The 14,957-nt window shown below is 35.1% G+C and overlaps 3 protein-coding genes and 1 pseudogene across 4 annotated transcripts; all 4 read right to left on the bottom strand.

Annotated features, from left to right (window-relative positions):
- Window positions 1-753: 753 nt before the first annotated feature.
- Window positions 754-1,845, bottom strand: LOC146955728 (germin-like protein subfamily 3 member 2). Its single transcript, XM_085723451.1, has one exon. It carries the CDS (start codon window positions 1,836-1,838, stop codon window positions 1,158-1,160), a length of 681 nt encoding a protein of 226 aa, XP_085579577.1. The 5' UTR covers window positions 1,839-1,845; the 3' UTR covers window positions 754-1,157.
- Window positions 1,846-5,745: 3,900 nt separating this feature from the next.
- On the bottom strand, window positions 5,746-7,977 carry LOC146955727 (pre-mRNA-processing-splicing factor 8A-like). Its single transcript, XM_085723406.1, has 3 exons — window positions 7,327-7,977; window positions 6,939-7,229; window positions 5,746-6,857 (listed from the first exon to the last, which is right to left on the bottom strand). The coding sequence occupies exons 2-3, from the start codon at window positions 7,181-7,183 to the stop codon at window positions 6,440-6,442; spliced, it is 663 nt and encodes a 220-aa protein (XP_085579532.1). The 5' UTR covers window positions 7,184-7,229; window positions 7,327-7,977; the 3' UTR covers window positions 5,746-6,439.
- Window positions 7,978-8,433: 456 nt separating this feature from the next.
- Window positions 8,434-9,717, bottom strand: LOC146955726 (uncharacterized). Its single transcript, XM_085723392.1, has one exon. The coding sequence runs from the start codon at window positions 9,667-9,669 to the stop codon at window positions 8,716-8,718; it is 954 nt and encodes a 317-aa protein (XP_085579518.1). The 5' UTR covers window positions 9,670-9,717; the 3' UTR covers window positions 8,434-8,715.
- Window positions 9,718-12,808: 3,091 nt separating this feature from the next.
- On the bottom strand, window positions 12,809-14,790 carry LOC146955725 (F-box/LRR-repeat protein At1g67190 pseudogene; annotated as a pseudogene). The gene is made up of 2 exons (XR_015017709.1): window positions 14,630-14,790; window positions 12,809-14,362 (listed from the first exon to the last, which is right to left on the bottom strand). The product of XR_015017709.1 is annotated as an F-box/LRR-repeat protein At1g67190 pseudogene (transcript).
- Window positions 14,791-14,957: the final 167 nt, after the last annotated feature.

Raw genomic sequence — 14,957 nt, 5'->3', positions numbered from 1 at the left:
CTGTTAGGTTGGATATGTTGATTTGGGTTTTCTCCACACAAAAAATGTTCCCAACTTGCCAACAAAACTGATAAAAAATCCAGTCAAAGAAAACCAACAAAAGGGGTAAAAAGTAGTTTCTCATAAATTTGTAGATATTTTATTTAAAAGCTTAATAATCATGTCGTGTGGCAGTGCTGCATATGATGTCTTTTGCTTGCTTTCTTAATTGGCAAGGTTTTATGATTGTTATCATACCTTGCAGAAAGAAAGCCTATTACACTTATGATTTTTTTTTTAAGTTGTTTGTACTTCTTTTGACAACAAATGTTATTTATTATATTTGGCGTGGGAATTATTGAACCTCCATTTCTTAATTCTCATGCTCTAATCACCAATTCAACCTTATATATTCTTTTAGACGAAAGCTAACATGTGTCTTTATGGAAACATGTTAATGAACTCAATATAGAAATATATGTCTTATAAGTCGTGCATTCAACTTTTTAAAAGTCAAAATATTATTTTTCCAATGCAAAATTGTTATTGTTTGGTTCCTTAACATGTGACATTAGGGCACCATGTTAACAACACCTATTCTTTTAAAGTTGTTTATGTAACTTTAAAACAAATATAGGTTTTGCTGCATTTTTAGATTGTCATGCAGGTCTGTTCATTATCATATGCCTAACAGAAAAACAAATGCAGCCAAATGTAATCACTAATCAGTAAATTGAAATATTAGATGTGGTGCTTATATTGCGACTTCAATAATTAGGATTCAAAATTAGAATTTAGGATATGAATTGTTCGATCTTTATCCAATGATTCTAATTTGACACATATCTGCACTTCATTCTTCACTTAAAGTACTGTAATATTACAACGAGTCAATGACAGATGCATAGACACACAAAAAGTTGGAGAAAGGTTGAAAACTCCCAAAACAAAGAAAGAAGTAAAAGAGAAACTAAAACCCAACATATGAACTCTTAAACAATAAAATAGACACAACACCACACACACGACATTGACAAGTATACACTAGTAACGGATACTGACACGTGTTGAACATTAGATACATCTTTGATCTGAAGTGTTGGTGCTACATAAAATAAGACTCGAACTCTGAAACTGAAATGTAACAATGGACAATATGACTACCATTAACTACTAATCTACCTTTCTTGTTTAGGATCTAATTTTCTTTTCATGGTTCCAATCTGTTTAGAACTCAATCCAAAAGCTTTTTGTAAAAGCTCCTCATCAATCCCTGAACCAAACACAGCTGAAGGTATCTTTTGCAATCCAGGATTCTGGCTATTAAAACTACCAAACAAAGTAACAACTTCATCACCAACATTCATCATAAAATGAACAAGTCCTCTAGGAAACACCATAACCTCACCTTGTTCAAGTATTCTAGCAAAAACCTTATTGTTAGAATCAACAAAACCCGAATACACTTTTCCTTGAATCACATGTATTAGTTCAGTGGCTCTTGGATGAAAATGTGGTGGATTGATTCCTCCAATTTCAATATCTGTTCTTGCAAATGACATCCCTAGTGTGTTGAGACCTGGAAAATTTGTAGGGTTTGCAGGTATTACTGCTAAACCTGTTTCTGAGAAGTTTCCTGATGTTTTCATGTTGGAGAAGATAAAGTCATTGGTGATGACTTGTGAGGAGTTTTTGCATGGGAGAATGGTGTGAAAGGTGTGATGTGTTTTAATGGAAGCTAATATTGGGTTTGGTATGCAGAAGTCTTGAACTGGATCAGGGTCTGAGGCTAATGTGGTGATGGCTAAGTTGAGGGAGAAAATAGAGAGCAAAAGCCAAAGGTTCTTTTGTGTAGACATTTTTTTTTGTTGAACATTTAGATTGAGTTTGAGCTTGCTTATATAGAAATAAAACACATAAAGTAAGTGCAAATTCTAGTTCGTCATAAAAAAAGTAGAAGAAGTGTAATCAATCTACTAATAGTCTATTTACATGACGTCAGCTTAGTGATAAGAGTATTTGACCATATATATATAATCTTACAAGATGAAATTTAAATTCCATATGAGATAGTTATAAAATGGGTCATTAATAACACTTTAATTAATCATGATTTTTTTCCTTTCCTAATTTTAATAAGAATCTACAAATAGTCGATTTGACCTATAAAATTAAGAGCATTCATATAGTCCACTAATAACTACTCCTTAAATGGACCCCACATGCACACATCACTTATTTATAATTTTTTAATGAAAGGTGTACCAATTAAGGATTCAATGACTCCAATGACAATACACTAATAAGGACTTCAATAAAAAATACTTAAATAGGTTCCGCTAGCTTTACATCATTATACAAAAATAATTTATTACTTCTTTTGCTAGTGGGACCAACCATTTGCAAGTGGGACTAACCAATACATATTTTGTTGCTTCTAGTTCTTTTACACGTGGAGTCTGTTAGTTGCCCAGGAGAGAGAGTCCTTGTATAGTTGCTTGTTGTTTAATAGAGACTCATTTTTTCTTCCTCCAATGAGGGGTCCTTAACAGGGAGTTGTCATTGTTAAGTAAGGAACCTCCATTAGAGATGCTTTGAGACACATTAATCTCTTCATCAAGGATTGTTTGTTTCAGATGTTCAAAATCTTTTAAGGACTTATGCGTCCCAAGTTGGTTATTTTGATGACTATTTGTGGACTTTTTGTTTGAAGAACTAAATTGAATTTCACATTTTTCATCAAATATATTAAAATTGTTCTTTATTCAATTACGTATGTTTTTGGTACAGGATTAAATAAAAATGAACTCCAATAATTCGTAGTTCAACAAAAAGTATAATCAGACTAAAAATAGTTATAAATCAAACTCTTGTACTCCAGAATGAATCCCACCTTTTCTGAATTTCTATTATTCTATACAGGTTGAAATTGAGCTACACCACGCTCTTGGAATGGAATGATTACATGATATATGTAATATGATATACAAAGGCTTTATTGCAGGAACAATTAGGCACATATTCTGTAATTAATGCTTCAAAACTACTCCCTCCGTCCCGGTATAATTGACCTACTTTGGTTTTTCACACAGATTAAGAAAAGTGTATAAATGAAGGGAAAACTGGAATATATTGTATTGGGAATGATAAAAGTAGTATTATGTAGTGTTATATTGTATTGGGAATGATGAAAGTTGTATTGAAAATTGAAATGGATCAGTTATTTTGGGACACTTTTTTTTAGAAAATGGGTCAGTTATTCCGGGACGGAGGGAGTATAGTCTATCAAATAAGGGTCCCACTAATTGTCAACTTTTGGAACAAGTACATGGTTTGCTACATTATAATAATATTATAGAAGTCATACGTGATAAATTAATTAACAGTAATTGAATCATAAGCTAGTCCACGCTATGTATAAAACGGTGCTGACATTGATTATGATTAAAATGATTAATTAGAATCTGTGTTTTGATTTAACAGGGAATTACACCCTGCGTGCACCACTACTAGCAGTAAGGTGTATTTATGTTGGTTCATTGGCAAACCATTCATTTTGTTTCATTTCATATACTCATGTCATGGCATGTATTTATGTATTTTATTTATAGTGCTGCATGTTCTTATTGCTTTGCTTGTTTGGGAAGGAAACCTAGCTAATGAGTTGGCTAAATCAGAATGATGAATTTTAATCCACGCATTGCTGATGTGGTTGTAAATGTCAGCACTCAGCAGTATGGTCGTGGTCCTGTTGGAATGAATAGTAGAATTCACTCTCTTAAGATGCTTTCTTATAAATCACAAATATGTGTCAGCAATATACTTTCTGACACACATTTCATAACATTTTTTCTATTGATTAATATTCGCATGAGTCCTGTAAAATTTGTATAGGATCCACATACTATGGTGGAACCCATATGGATTTTCAACGAATAGAAAAGAGAGTGTTGATATATGTGTGTTAAATAGTATCTCCCTAACATTAATCAAATCACATCTATGACTCTCTATCAATTTTTGTTTGGGCTGAGGTAAATCATATTTTAGTCGGAAAAGAGAGTAAAGTTTCATCGATAATTATTTCATCTAAGATTAGAAACTTCGGTACTCTTGAATGATTTAGCCTATGTTAGATAACACAACGGGTCTCTGCTGCCGCATCTAATGCCCTTTTCACCGTAAAATTGTGTGAAAATGGTAATGGTAGCTTCACATTGACCATGGGTTATGGGTTGTTGCCGTGGTTTCTTTGATCGCCAAGCACATGCTTAATTTGATTTGACGACAAGAGACTATACATATACACAAAGTAAATAAATAAAAGATGTGCAAGTATATATTTGAAATTAAAGAAGATAGGAAATTGTTTAATCACAGACTCGCAGTTTAGGTAAAAATTTGAAGTAATAATAATTTCTTGGGTTAATAGTGTTTTACCCCCTATAATACATGACATTTCCGATTTTCTATCCTGAAATTTTTTTTTACCTAGGAACATAGGAACAATGTTCTCAAATATGGATTGGAGTAAATAACAATCTGTTTAAATTCTGCTATACGCTAAAATGTCTTAGTGTCACTATTCGTATGCACTGTAGTGCGTATAAAATGCAATTTAATCTGGCAAACAACAAAATGATGCAAAATATTTTCACATTCTATAAAAAAGACCAGGAATAGAACTATCAAATCCCTAAAAGATGGTGTGATACAGGTGAAAAGTAAACATCCATTACACCGTAAAATTGTAGTCTTCTGCTGTAACATACAAGCAACATGATGAATGTGATACATATGTGTTTGACCATCATTCATCAATGTCCCTCTAGATATCTACATTGGTGAAATAAACACAACTCTAGATGCAAACACTCAAGTAAGTCCGCCTCCAATACAAACTTATCCAAATTAAACGACTCAACCGAAAATTCCTTCAAAGAACCACTATTAAGCTCCATGGAAGCCTGCAAATCTGACATAGCAATATCCGGACTAACGAAAGCCATCGTCTCAAGCCTCGGACACACACTAAGCAAAAGACTCAAATCCAACACTGAGATACTAACAAAACTCAATGAAAGTGATTTCAAGCAAGGAAACTTCTGATAACTAGGCTTCACACGCGTGATAAAATTCTGACCCAACACCAACACTTCCAACTTCTGCCTAGCACATTTCTCAATAATATTAAACATAGGCGGTGTGTTCACATGAATAATTTACTCATGATTTTCCTTGCTTTTTGCTCATAACAAAGTTATGACAATTTATTTGATAAACTGGGGTGTGTTCACATAAATTATTGAAGACACTCCTCCCAAGATTGACTGAAATCACCAAAAGTGAATCGATAAGCATATCAAAACCAAAGGTCAAAATAACAAGTCAAAACCCACAGAAAGTGTAATGACCCAAAATTCAAAATCGTGACCGGCGCATGAACTAGAAGAACCTAGTCCGTCAATGAATCGTTGTGGATCTTCACTCGCACTAGACCCGGAAAAAGCAGGTGGTTTAAGTTTCATAAATTCTGCTAAAGTAACCTCAATCCCCCTTGTTGGGGCTGCTGCCACCTGATCAACCTGCCTAATTTCTTGCTGACCTTCAAAATTTTCATGTGTTTGGTTTCCTTGTTGCTGCCCAGCAACAATTCTAACAAGTTGTTGCATAGCATGTTGTAAACCCTGTAGGTTAACATTTTCCACAGCTGGATTCCCACGTCTTCTTCTAGGAACCGTACTAGAAGGGAAGTTAATGTTGAGGTTAACTTACAGGGTGGATAATCCACATTCCCTAGAAGAATACGTGGAAATCCAGCTGTGGAAAATGTTAACCTACAGGGTTTACAACAGGTTATGCAACAACTTGTTGGAATTGTTGCTGGGCAGCAACAAGGAAACCAAACACATGAAAATTTTGAAGGTCAGCAAGAAGTTAGACAAGTTGATCAAGTGGCGGCAGCACCAACAAGGAGGATTGAGGTTACTTTAGCAGAATTTATGAAACTTAAACCACCTACTTTTTTCGGGTCTAGTGCGAGTGAAGATCCACAACGATTCATTGACGGACTAGGTTCTTCTAGTTCGTGCACCGTACACGATTTTGAATTTTGGGTCGTGACAAAGTTGGTATCAGAGCCCAGTTGTAGGTCCTAATAGCTGCAGACATATAATGAAAATGAATTCTTGCTAGTAAATCGTGAACCGCGGCACCATTTACTTGCGAAAATTTATTTCCATTCTATGGTAGTGTCACTTGTTGTCCAATCTTATGATTTCTTTTGGTCTTTGAATTGTCTCACTTTATTTGTCATTTGTCGAGTTTGGTCGTTAGGCTTGCCGGACTAAAATGTATAAGTTTGTGCACCGGTCACGATAATTGTTTTTGGGTTGTGACACAAAGTAAAAAGAAACCACATACTATCATGCTTCATGAGCCTCATTCTTGCATCTCTTGGTCAACACTTCTTATTATTGTACCCCACCATGTTCTCATTGTTAGGATCAGGATGCTCAGTGAGATATCGCTGAATGAGATCCTGCGCCTCCACATGTGTGAAGCGAAATAATATGTGAACTCGGTCTATGTACCGAGGATACAGCCTAATTGGATGTCTGGTCTCCCCTTTCGTGTCCCAATAAGTAATCAACTCGTTAGGCATCTGCGGTGGACCAGCAATCTCACTTGCTCGAGTCAATTCAAGAAGTAAAAGATCCAATACTAGGCTGTAATATTGAACAACAAAAGATGCAAACTGCAGTCCACGCATAAGACCATATGAATTTGTGTGGCTCATGTCCTTATATGACAACACAACATTGTTTTTTGCAGTGACATAATCAGCAATGTTGTGGTCTAGAACCAAACGAAGAAGCCTGTAATATAACAAATAAATTTAGAATAGAAGATAGCACTAGTTTCAGTCAAAAATTCAAAAGTGGTTAACAAATGCACACCTATTTAACATTGTTAAATCAATCTTCTCAAACTTGGTCTGCAACATCACAACACACTGACCATCGCTGGTGTCCCAGACACCTTGCAAATTGTTGATGCCTTGACACCATTTGTAAACCAAAAGAGGCGGTGGCTCTGAATCTGCGCTTGATCCAGTTGGGAAAGAGATAACGTTTGTCGCCTTCATACCACAGATATTGATCAAGATATGCATCTGTAATTTTCTCAAGAGGCTCATTCTCATAAACCAGAATCAAGTAGCTATATAAATCCATAAACTCTATTCCAACCTGCAAAACAAAACAAAAAATTATATGGGTCATGTGATAGGGATGAACATCCTTAATCCTGAAGAATAGACATCTAATTTTCATTTTATTTGCATACCTCTTTGAAGGCACGTTCGGTGAGGAGGTGCCGCTTGATTTGCGATAATGCCTCGTGTGGATTATCATAAGCTTGTTCAATCAGCCCTAACTCCTCTCTTTGCAGTTGATTTAATCTTACTGCAACGCTGTAGGACTTCTTCAACCTCTCAAATGCATGCTTGTATGATAGAGGTGGAAATGGAATAGGGGAGAACTTCCTAGATTCCAACCAATGGACTGTAGTTGTATAGAAAGCATCAACATTACCCAAACGGAACTGAACATTGGCATCCACCACAAGTTTTGTCAAACGAAGGATCTCACGGCAAAGATGAAAAGCATTACTGAATCATGATTTCTTATGCTCTTTTGTAGTCAAGGTTCCGACAGGCTTTAAATTGAAATTATAATCAAGGTGAAGGTAGTTCAAATTTTTCTTGTGAATTAACAGATTCAACATATTGTACCCCTGCCGACAGACTTGAAGACCTGCTTCAACCCAATCAAGTTCTGTCGTCTGGAAAAACTTTGTTGCTTGAAGTGATCTGAATAAGAGTTTCTTTCTTTTTTTTTTTAGCCTTGGGAGGTCTGTGATGCAGCTCATTCAACACAAAACACTTAGAGCAATTTTTGATAACTAACTCGGACTTTAACTGGATATGATGGAGGACTGTCGTGCAATTAGAAACAAATGGTTAATTGTTAGTCTACTAGTATCACTGTATTAGAGACAAAAAAAAACAATAATGTAGGCATGATTAACAAATAAAAGACAATCTGTAACGCGTATAGAGGAAGGAGGATAAACTTACCAATGCTCCTTGTACCATTCCGACACAAGAGGAATGTCTTCTGCACGCCTCATGCGACCAGATCTCATGTTAAAAGGACGAGGAGCAAAAAGCAAGGAAATTCCAGCATCAATTTATCATTAAAATCATTGAAGAGGGATATCCACCTAAAACTTACATTTCCAACACCCTAGTCATCAAATAATCATGTGTATGACTTTAAAAGTGATTATATGTGAAATGTTTCTAATGACTAATATAATTGATGATTGATAGTGTAAAAAATCTTGACAATGAGTGTATCTATCTAATAACAAGGGGAATGAGAATCAATATGAGGCAATAGGAGGAAGAATAAATCATGTATAACCAACAGAACAGAACATGGTGTAGTTTGGAATTTACAATCAAGTCCATAATACACATTTACAACCCAACAAATAAAAAATATACAACAACAGAACAGATTGATTGTACCGTATCGTATCAACAATTACTATATGATCTACAAACAAATACTAATTAATTGAAGAATAGTAGCAGCAGGGAGAGCAAATCAAATCAAATCAAGGAACAAACAATAAACAAGTGGAATGGAAACAAACATAGAGCATATTTCAGGCTTTTCCTTCAACCCTTGCATGAGTGAGTCCAACACAAGCATCAACAAAATCCTCATCAATAAAATCCGTGGAAAAGACTTGAATCCTATCTGCACATCCCTTAGCAAAGCACTGAGCAATAAAGAGCCTAGCATATCCATGAATGCGTCTCGTTACAGGTTTCACACACAAAACAGGGTTATCCGCCACTGGAGTAACCGTATTCTCCAACCTATAAAAATATTTCCTCGACGCAACCGGTGGTTGCTCACTCAAATGCTTCAAATTCCCATCAAACTTGGTTGATGGAAGATCTGTATTAATCCAGTTATCCTTCAAAAACCCTGCACTCCACAGAGAACTCCCTGCTTTAGGCTGTGGCGATTTACTCGGCTTCCAAACGCATATAACCCTCTTAGGTAACAATTCGGAAATGGTTTTTCCAAAAACATGATCATCTTGATGAATCAAAAACTCACCTAATTGTTCTTCAAGATACTTATCAAATTCAGGTGGATCATCATGACCAAATTCTGTTCTAACCTCAAGAATTATGATCTCAGATTGTGTTTCCGACAAGAACTTTTTGACATCTTTAATAACAACATCGATGCTGTAAGTAACAAGAATTCCGTGACACACACGTCTGTCTTCTTGGACACGAATGTCAATAACACGAGTGCCTAAAGCGAGTTGTCGATAGATGGACAAAGATTGGCATTGAGCAAAAGGGCGAGTGATGAGTGGGAAACCAATCTTGTTGGTAGCAGAATCATGTGTTCCTGGCCATACAATTTGATTGATATGAACTTTCTCTGGGTTGAGACCATTCATCCAGTTTTTTCTATCTGATGGATGATACTCAGAACCAGGGTAGTCTTCTCCTGAGGTTTTAAGCTCGGTTAGAGTTTTCTTTTCGGTGTGGATTGTCTTTCTTCTTTCAACTTGTTTTGAGCATTGAGAACCCATCTTCACTGTTTCTTCTTCTTTCTTTTTTTGCCTTTTCTTGTTATAGTTGTTGTAGCTGGACTTTGCTGTTCAACATAAATAGAAAAAGTCTCAACTAAACTGATTTAACTAGCTTCCAATAATTCGTTACTTTATATTAAATATTTCGTTATAAATTATGGCAATTAGGCTGGCTAATGACTTTGGTGTTTGTTTTATTGAATCAAACATTTTGTTGGATTATATTGAAGATTGAGAGGTAAAGGACCCTCTATTACTCAGATATCTTTGACAATGTGGGGATGGTAGTTGGATGATTAGTCATTATTGGTGGTGAGTCACAATTGATGCATACCTTTTATTGGTCCAGTTGTATGCGCCGTCCAAATTTGTCTCTCATTCATCTTTGTTTTGGTTTGTTTATTTCGCTTTCTTTTACTAATTGTCATGTTCAATTGCTGTTTATATGCCAATTTTCTTTTATTCTGTAGCATATTGTTTAGGTGGGATTATTTAATATGTTAGTTCAATGACATTGACAGCTTGGAATATAGATAAGAAGGTTTGAAAAAAAAAAAAAAAAAATAGAATATTGAGAGCGCATTGCTGTGTTTACCTTTTGAGAGATGTATTCTTTTATGAGATTCTGGCTCGGCGACCGTTCTCCAATGAAAGCTTTTAAATCCATCATCACGACGGAGCGGAGCACAGTACTGCTGCCGTGAACCTCCGCGAACCACAACAGCAACACGGTAACAGGAAGAGAAGATTTCAGATCTAGATTTTTCAGTTCGGAATCTGGTGCGAATCAAAAATTGAGGGAGGAGGGAGCCGAAACGGTTACCATCCCGCCGCCGGAGGACGACAACAATGGCGATATAGGGCTGTGTGTAGAGCAGAAGGGAGGATGAGCACCTGGGATGAACAAAGGCTTTCATCACATACGGATTAAATTCATTTTAAAACACAGAATCACGATGTAACTCCAACGCATGGAATATTTTGGTACCCAAAAAACCAACAAACTCATAAAGATGTAAAATGAGTTTTTTTTAAGGAAAAAAAACTCATGTGTTGAAATTTTGTTCGCAAAACTTTTTACTTTTTTACATAATCCTACTTATGCTTAGCTTTGTTATGCATTAGTCGGTCTTAAGTACGGGTAAAAGGAGAGTTGTGATAAGTTTGGGCAGCTATCATAAAACTTTGTATGATTTCTGTTACATTAATCAAATGAGAAATATTGTGAAGGTTAGGTCATTGCACGAAAGCAACGTAGCTCATTTTATTCATTAGCAAACCATTCATTTTATATACTCACGGCATGTATTTATGTATTTTATTTATTGTGTTACATGTTCTCATTGGGGAGAATTCAAATTAAAATATTGTATGGAATAATAATTATTGATTAGATTTTATTTATTATCTTCCAACTGAACTCTAGATTATCAAAACACTTTCGTCCGAAAGCGGGATGGTTAAGACAAAAAAAAGTTATGTTTATATGCTTGTTAATAATAATCTGTAATTTCAAAAAAAATAAATATAAAATAGTAATTTGTGTATGTCATAATTTATATTAATTGAAGTAAAAATAAGGGGAATGCATGTAATAACAATCTCTTTGTTGTGCATGTCATACTTAATACTTGTGAGATGACAATCTCTTTCTACGTGTAATGCTCAACATTTTTTTGAGCACAAAAAGTTTCTTATATGCCTCTTGTATTCAAAGCAGTATGGTAATACTTAAGGATGTTTTAGCCTATGTTCGATATTACAGCGGGTCTCTGCTGCCGCGCCTAATTCCCTTTACACCATAAAATTGTGTGAAAATGGTAATGGTAGCTTCACATAGTTGCCGTGATTTCTTTGATTGCCAAGCACACGCTTAATTTGATTTGACGATAAGAGACTACACATACACAAAGTAAATAAATAAAAGATGTGCAAGTATATATTTTAAATTAAAGATGATAGGAAATTTGATTAATCACAGACTTGCAGTAATAATTTCTTGTTTTCAAGTGAGAATTCTTTGACAAATGGTAAGAAACACTGGCCTATTTGGTTTGAAATAGCTTTTAAGTTGAGCACCAACTACAATCCAGAAAAAGAGAAATTAATATTGGCCTGATTTCCTCTGAAACATGAATGTTAAATTCCCACAAGAAATGGGAAGTTATCCAAGGCTTTCTTTCTTTGGTGGTAGGGGAATTTAAACACTTGTCAGCAAGGATAGCTTCAAATAAGAGAGACATAGAGATAAAAGTATCCTTTCCACAAATATCAACACCTAAAGCATAATTCACCCATCATAATTCACACTTTCAGGAAATTTCAACTAATGAGCCAAGCCTGCAAAACCATGAACCAGCCCCCTCCCTAAAAATGTCATGTCATGTTTGACTTAAGACATATTTGAAGTGTGTGTACAGAAAAAACATAGGAACAATGTTGTCAAATATGGTTTGTAGCAAATAACAATCAATTTAAATTCTGTTATACGCTAAAATGGTAAAGTGTCGCCATAACTGCTATTTGACATCACTTTGTCCTATATATAGTATATAGTATACCAAAAAACAACAGTGATTTGTTCAAATTATGTTTAGCTGTAGCACCGCTATAGCTGTTATTTGACAACATTCCATAGGAAGGGGGGCATATTTCAGATTATTCGTATACTCTGTAGTGCGTATAAAATGCAATTTATTTTGGCAAACAATAACAAAATGATGCAAAACATTTTCACATTCTATAGAAAAGACGAGGAATAGAACTACCAAATCCCTAAAAAATGGTGTGATACAGGTGAAAAGTAAACATCCATTACACTGTAAAATTGTAGTCTTCTGCTATAACATACAAGCAACATGATGAATGTAATACATGTGTTTGACCATCATTCATCAATGTCCCTCTATATGTCTAGATTGGTCAAATAAACACAACTCTAGATGCATAGCTAATTGCTTAAAGCTGAAATTTACATGCAGTTCTAATTAGTTAAAAGGCTGAAAAAAAATAATAGAAAACATATATGTTCAAGCGTGTAAATGTTAAGTAGTTACCAGATCTAAGATTAAAGAATTAGTATAGTAAAACAGTAAAAAGCAAAAGAAAAGCGGTAAATTGGTATTGCAACCTGCTCATCTCCCCAGAAATTAATAGAACATTAATTAAAAGAAAGGGAATGTGATGACCGAATATCCAATCCTAGGCTTAAGATCTAATGGAAGAACTAAAGTTGTCAAATTTTCTCTTACACAAAAAATCTGTCAATTCACAATTACTTAACTCTTATGATTCACAATTGAGATAATGGACAACAACGAACAACGAAAACACATTCGATATAAAAATCAAGGCTTTGACAAGAATGAAAGAGTATTACAGGACTCACTATTCATATTCAAACTCTATCTTTATATCCATATATTGTCTTCCAAGTTGAATAATGAATTCAGTAAATTTTCCCAAAATTTGGCACTCTTCGTGTGTTTTGACCTCTGAAACAAAACCATGAATGACCAATTTTTTCAGGTTAGGACATCTTTCCAAAAGTCCATCTACCCATTCCACAAAAAGATCATTGATTGAAGTCCATCCAAGTTCTAGCACCACCACATTCCTCATCAGAGAAAAACCTTGCAAGCCGTAATTAAGTACACCATCTCTCAAATCATAGCTTAAGCACAAGTGCATCAATTGAGGAAAACAAACAGAAATCGTTTCCAAGTCTACAACTTCGTCGTCATCTTCAAAAACAACCTCCCACAGCCGAAGTCTACGTAACTTAGATGCTTTTGAAATCATATGATAAAACTTTGGCCACATAATTGTGAAGTTGCTTATGTCTACATACTCAAGGTTATCAGCATTCTCACCAATATCAAGATGAATGACACTCACATCATCAACCTTCAACACTTTCAAACCTTCCTTCCCAATAAATTCAAAAACCTCAAAGGTACAATCTTTAAGATGCAAGCACTCAAGTAAATCTGCCTCCAATACAAATTTATCCAAACCAAACGACTCAACAGAGAATTCCTTCAAAGAACCGCTACTAAGCTCCATGGAAGCCTGTGAATCCGACATAGCGATTTCCGGACTAACCAAAGCCAATGTTTCAAGCCTCGGACACACACTAAGCAAAAGACTCAAATCCAACGCCGAGATACTGACAAAACTCAACGAAAGTGACTTCAAACAAGGAAACTTCAGATAACTCGGCTCCACACGCGTGATAAAATTCTGACCCAACACCAACACTTCCAACTTCTGCCTAGCACATTTCTCAATGATATTAAACATCGGCGGTGTGTTCACATAAAAATGCAACCGACGCAAATCCTCCCTCGTATACATAAACCAAGCAATCACCGATGCAGCCGAGAATTCATGAACATCGTCCATTTTAATCGTTAAACACCGCAATGCTTTGGTTTGAAAGATTGTTTGAGTAATAATTATTTCCAACGTACTAGATGATAATTCGCGATAAACAGGCCAATCAAAAGTGACGAATTCAAGAGTATGGAGATGATAACGCCATGCTTGTCTCCATTTCTTGCAAGTTAAGGATGCAATCACAACATCGCGGGCCGACCCCAGAAGGGATAGTATATTACCAATCACTTCAACAGGAAGATTATCCATAACCCAGAATCAGAAATTCTTAATCAACTACACCAATGTTCAGAAACTGCGGATTATGCAAAGATTAACAAGAATTAGAGACTCAATGTGAAAATTAATTAAGTTGTAATGTTAAAGAATGAAACTTTATGAGTAAAGTTCAAGAGGGAAATACAAAAACACAGTAATGGTAAAGAATCAGTATCCAATCAAATAAAATAAAAACGTTGAATCGAGAAATTGGAAAAATTGGGAGTTACGATAATGAAGTAATGAAGGTGGAAAGATTATATGGAAGAAATAGCGAAAAATGGGATTGAAGAAAGTGACTAACCAGGAGAATGAAGCGATCGTGAAGATGATGTGGAATCTGGGAATGGATCAAACGAATTGCGAAAGAGGGGGTTGGGAGGGTGAGGTTCGTTTGTGATTATGCGTTTGATTATAGGAATATTTTAAAGAAAATGCCAATGAAAAAGAATATTTATCACCCATTTTGTTAATTCACAATTTTTGTGTAGGTTTAATAACTTATTATAAAAATAAAATCCAAAGTAATCTACTATTATATTTTTATACGAAGGACAAATTCGTCCATCAGTTATACTATTCAGGAATTCATTTGTCCTCAACCTATAAACTAGTTATATTGTCAATCAACC

Source organism: Medicago sativa, chromosome 1, assembly GCF_051527215.1.
Source record: "Medicago sativa cultivar Bolivia chromosome 1, Bolivia_mono, whole genome shotgun sequence".
Lineage (NCBI taxonomy): Eukaryota > Viridiplantae > Streptophyta > Magnoliopsida > Fabales > Fabaceae > Medicago > Medicago sativa.
This window is presented reverse-complemented; position numbering and strand designations above follow the sequence as displayed.

Coding starts and splice junctions, on each gene's coding strand:
- LOC146955727 (XM_085723406.1), bottom strand. CDS start 7,183: ATGAGAATGAGCCTCTTGAGAAAATTACAGATGCATATCTTGATCAAT. Junction 6,858..6,938: donor GATTTAACAATGTTAAATAG/GTGTGCATTTGT, acceptor GTTATATTACAG/GCTTCTTCGTTTGGTTCTAG.
- LOC146955728 (XM_085723451.1), bottom strand. CDS start 1,838: ATGTCTACACAAAAGAACCTTTGGCTTTTGCTCTCTATTTTCTCCCTC.
- LOC146955726 (XM_085723392.1), bottom strand. CDS start 9,669: ATGGGTTCTCAATGCTCAAAACAAGTTGAAAGAAGAAAGACAATCCAC.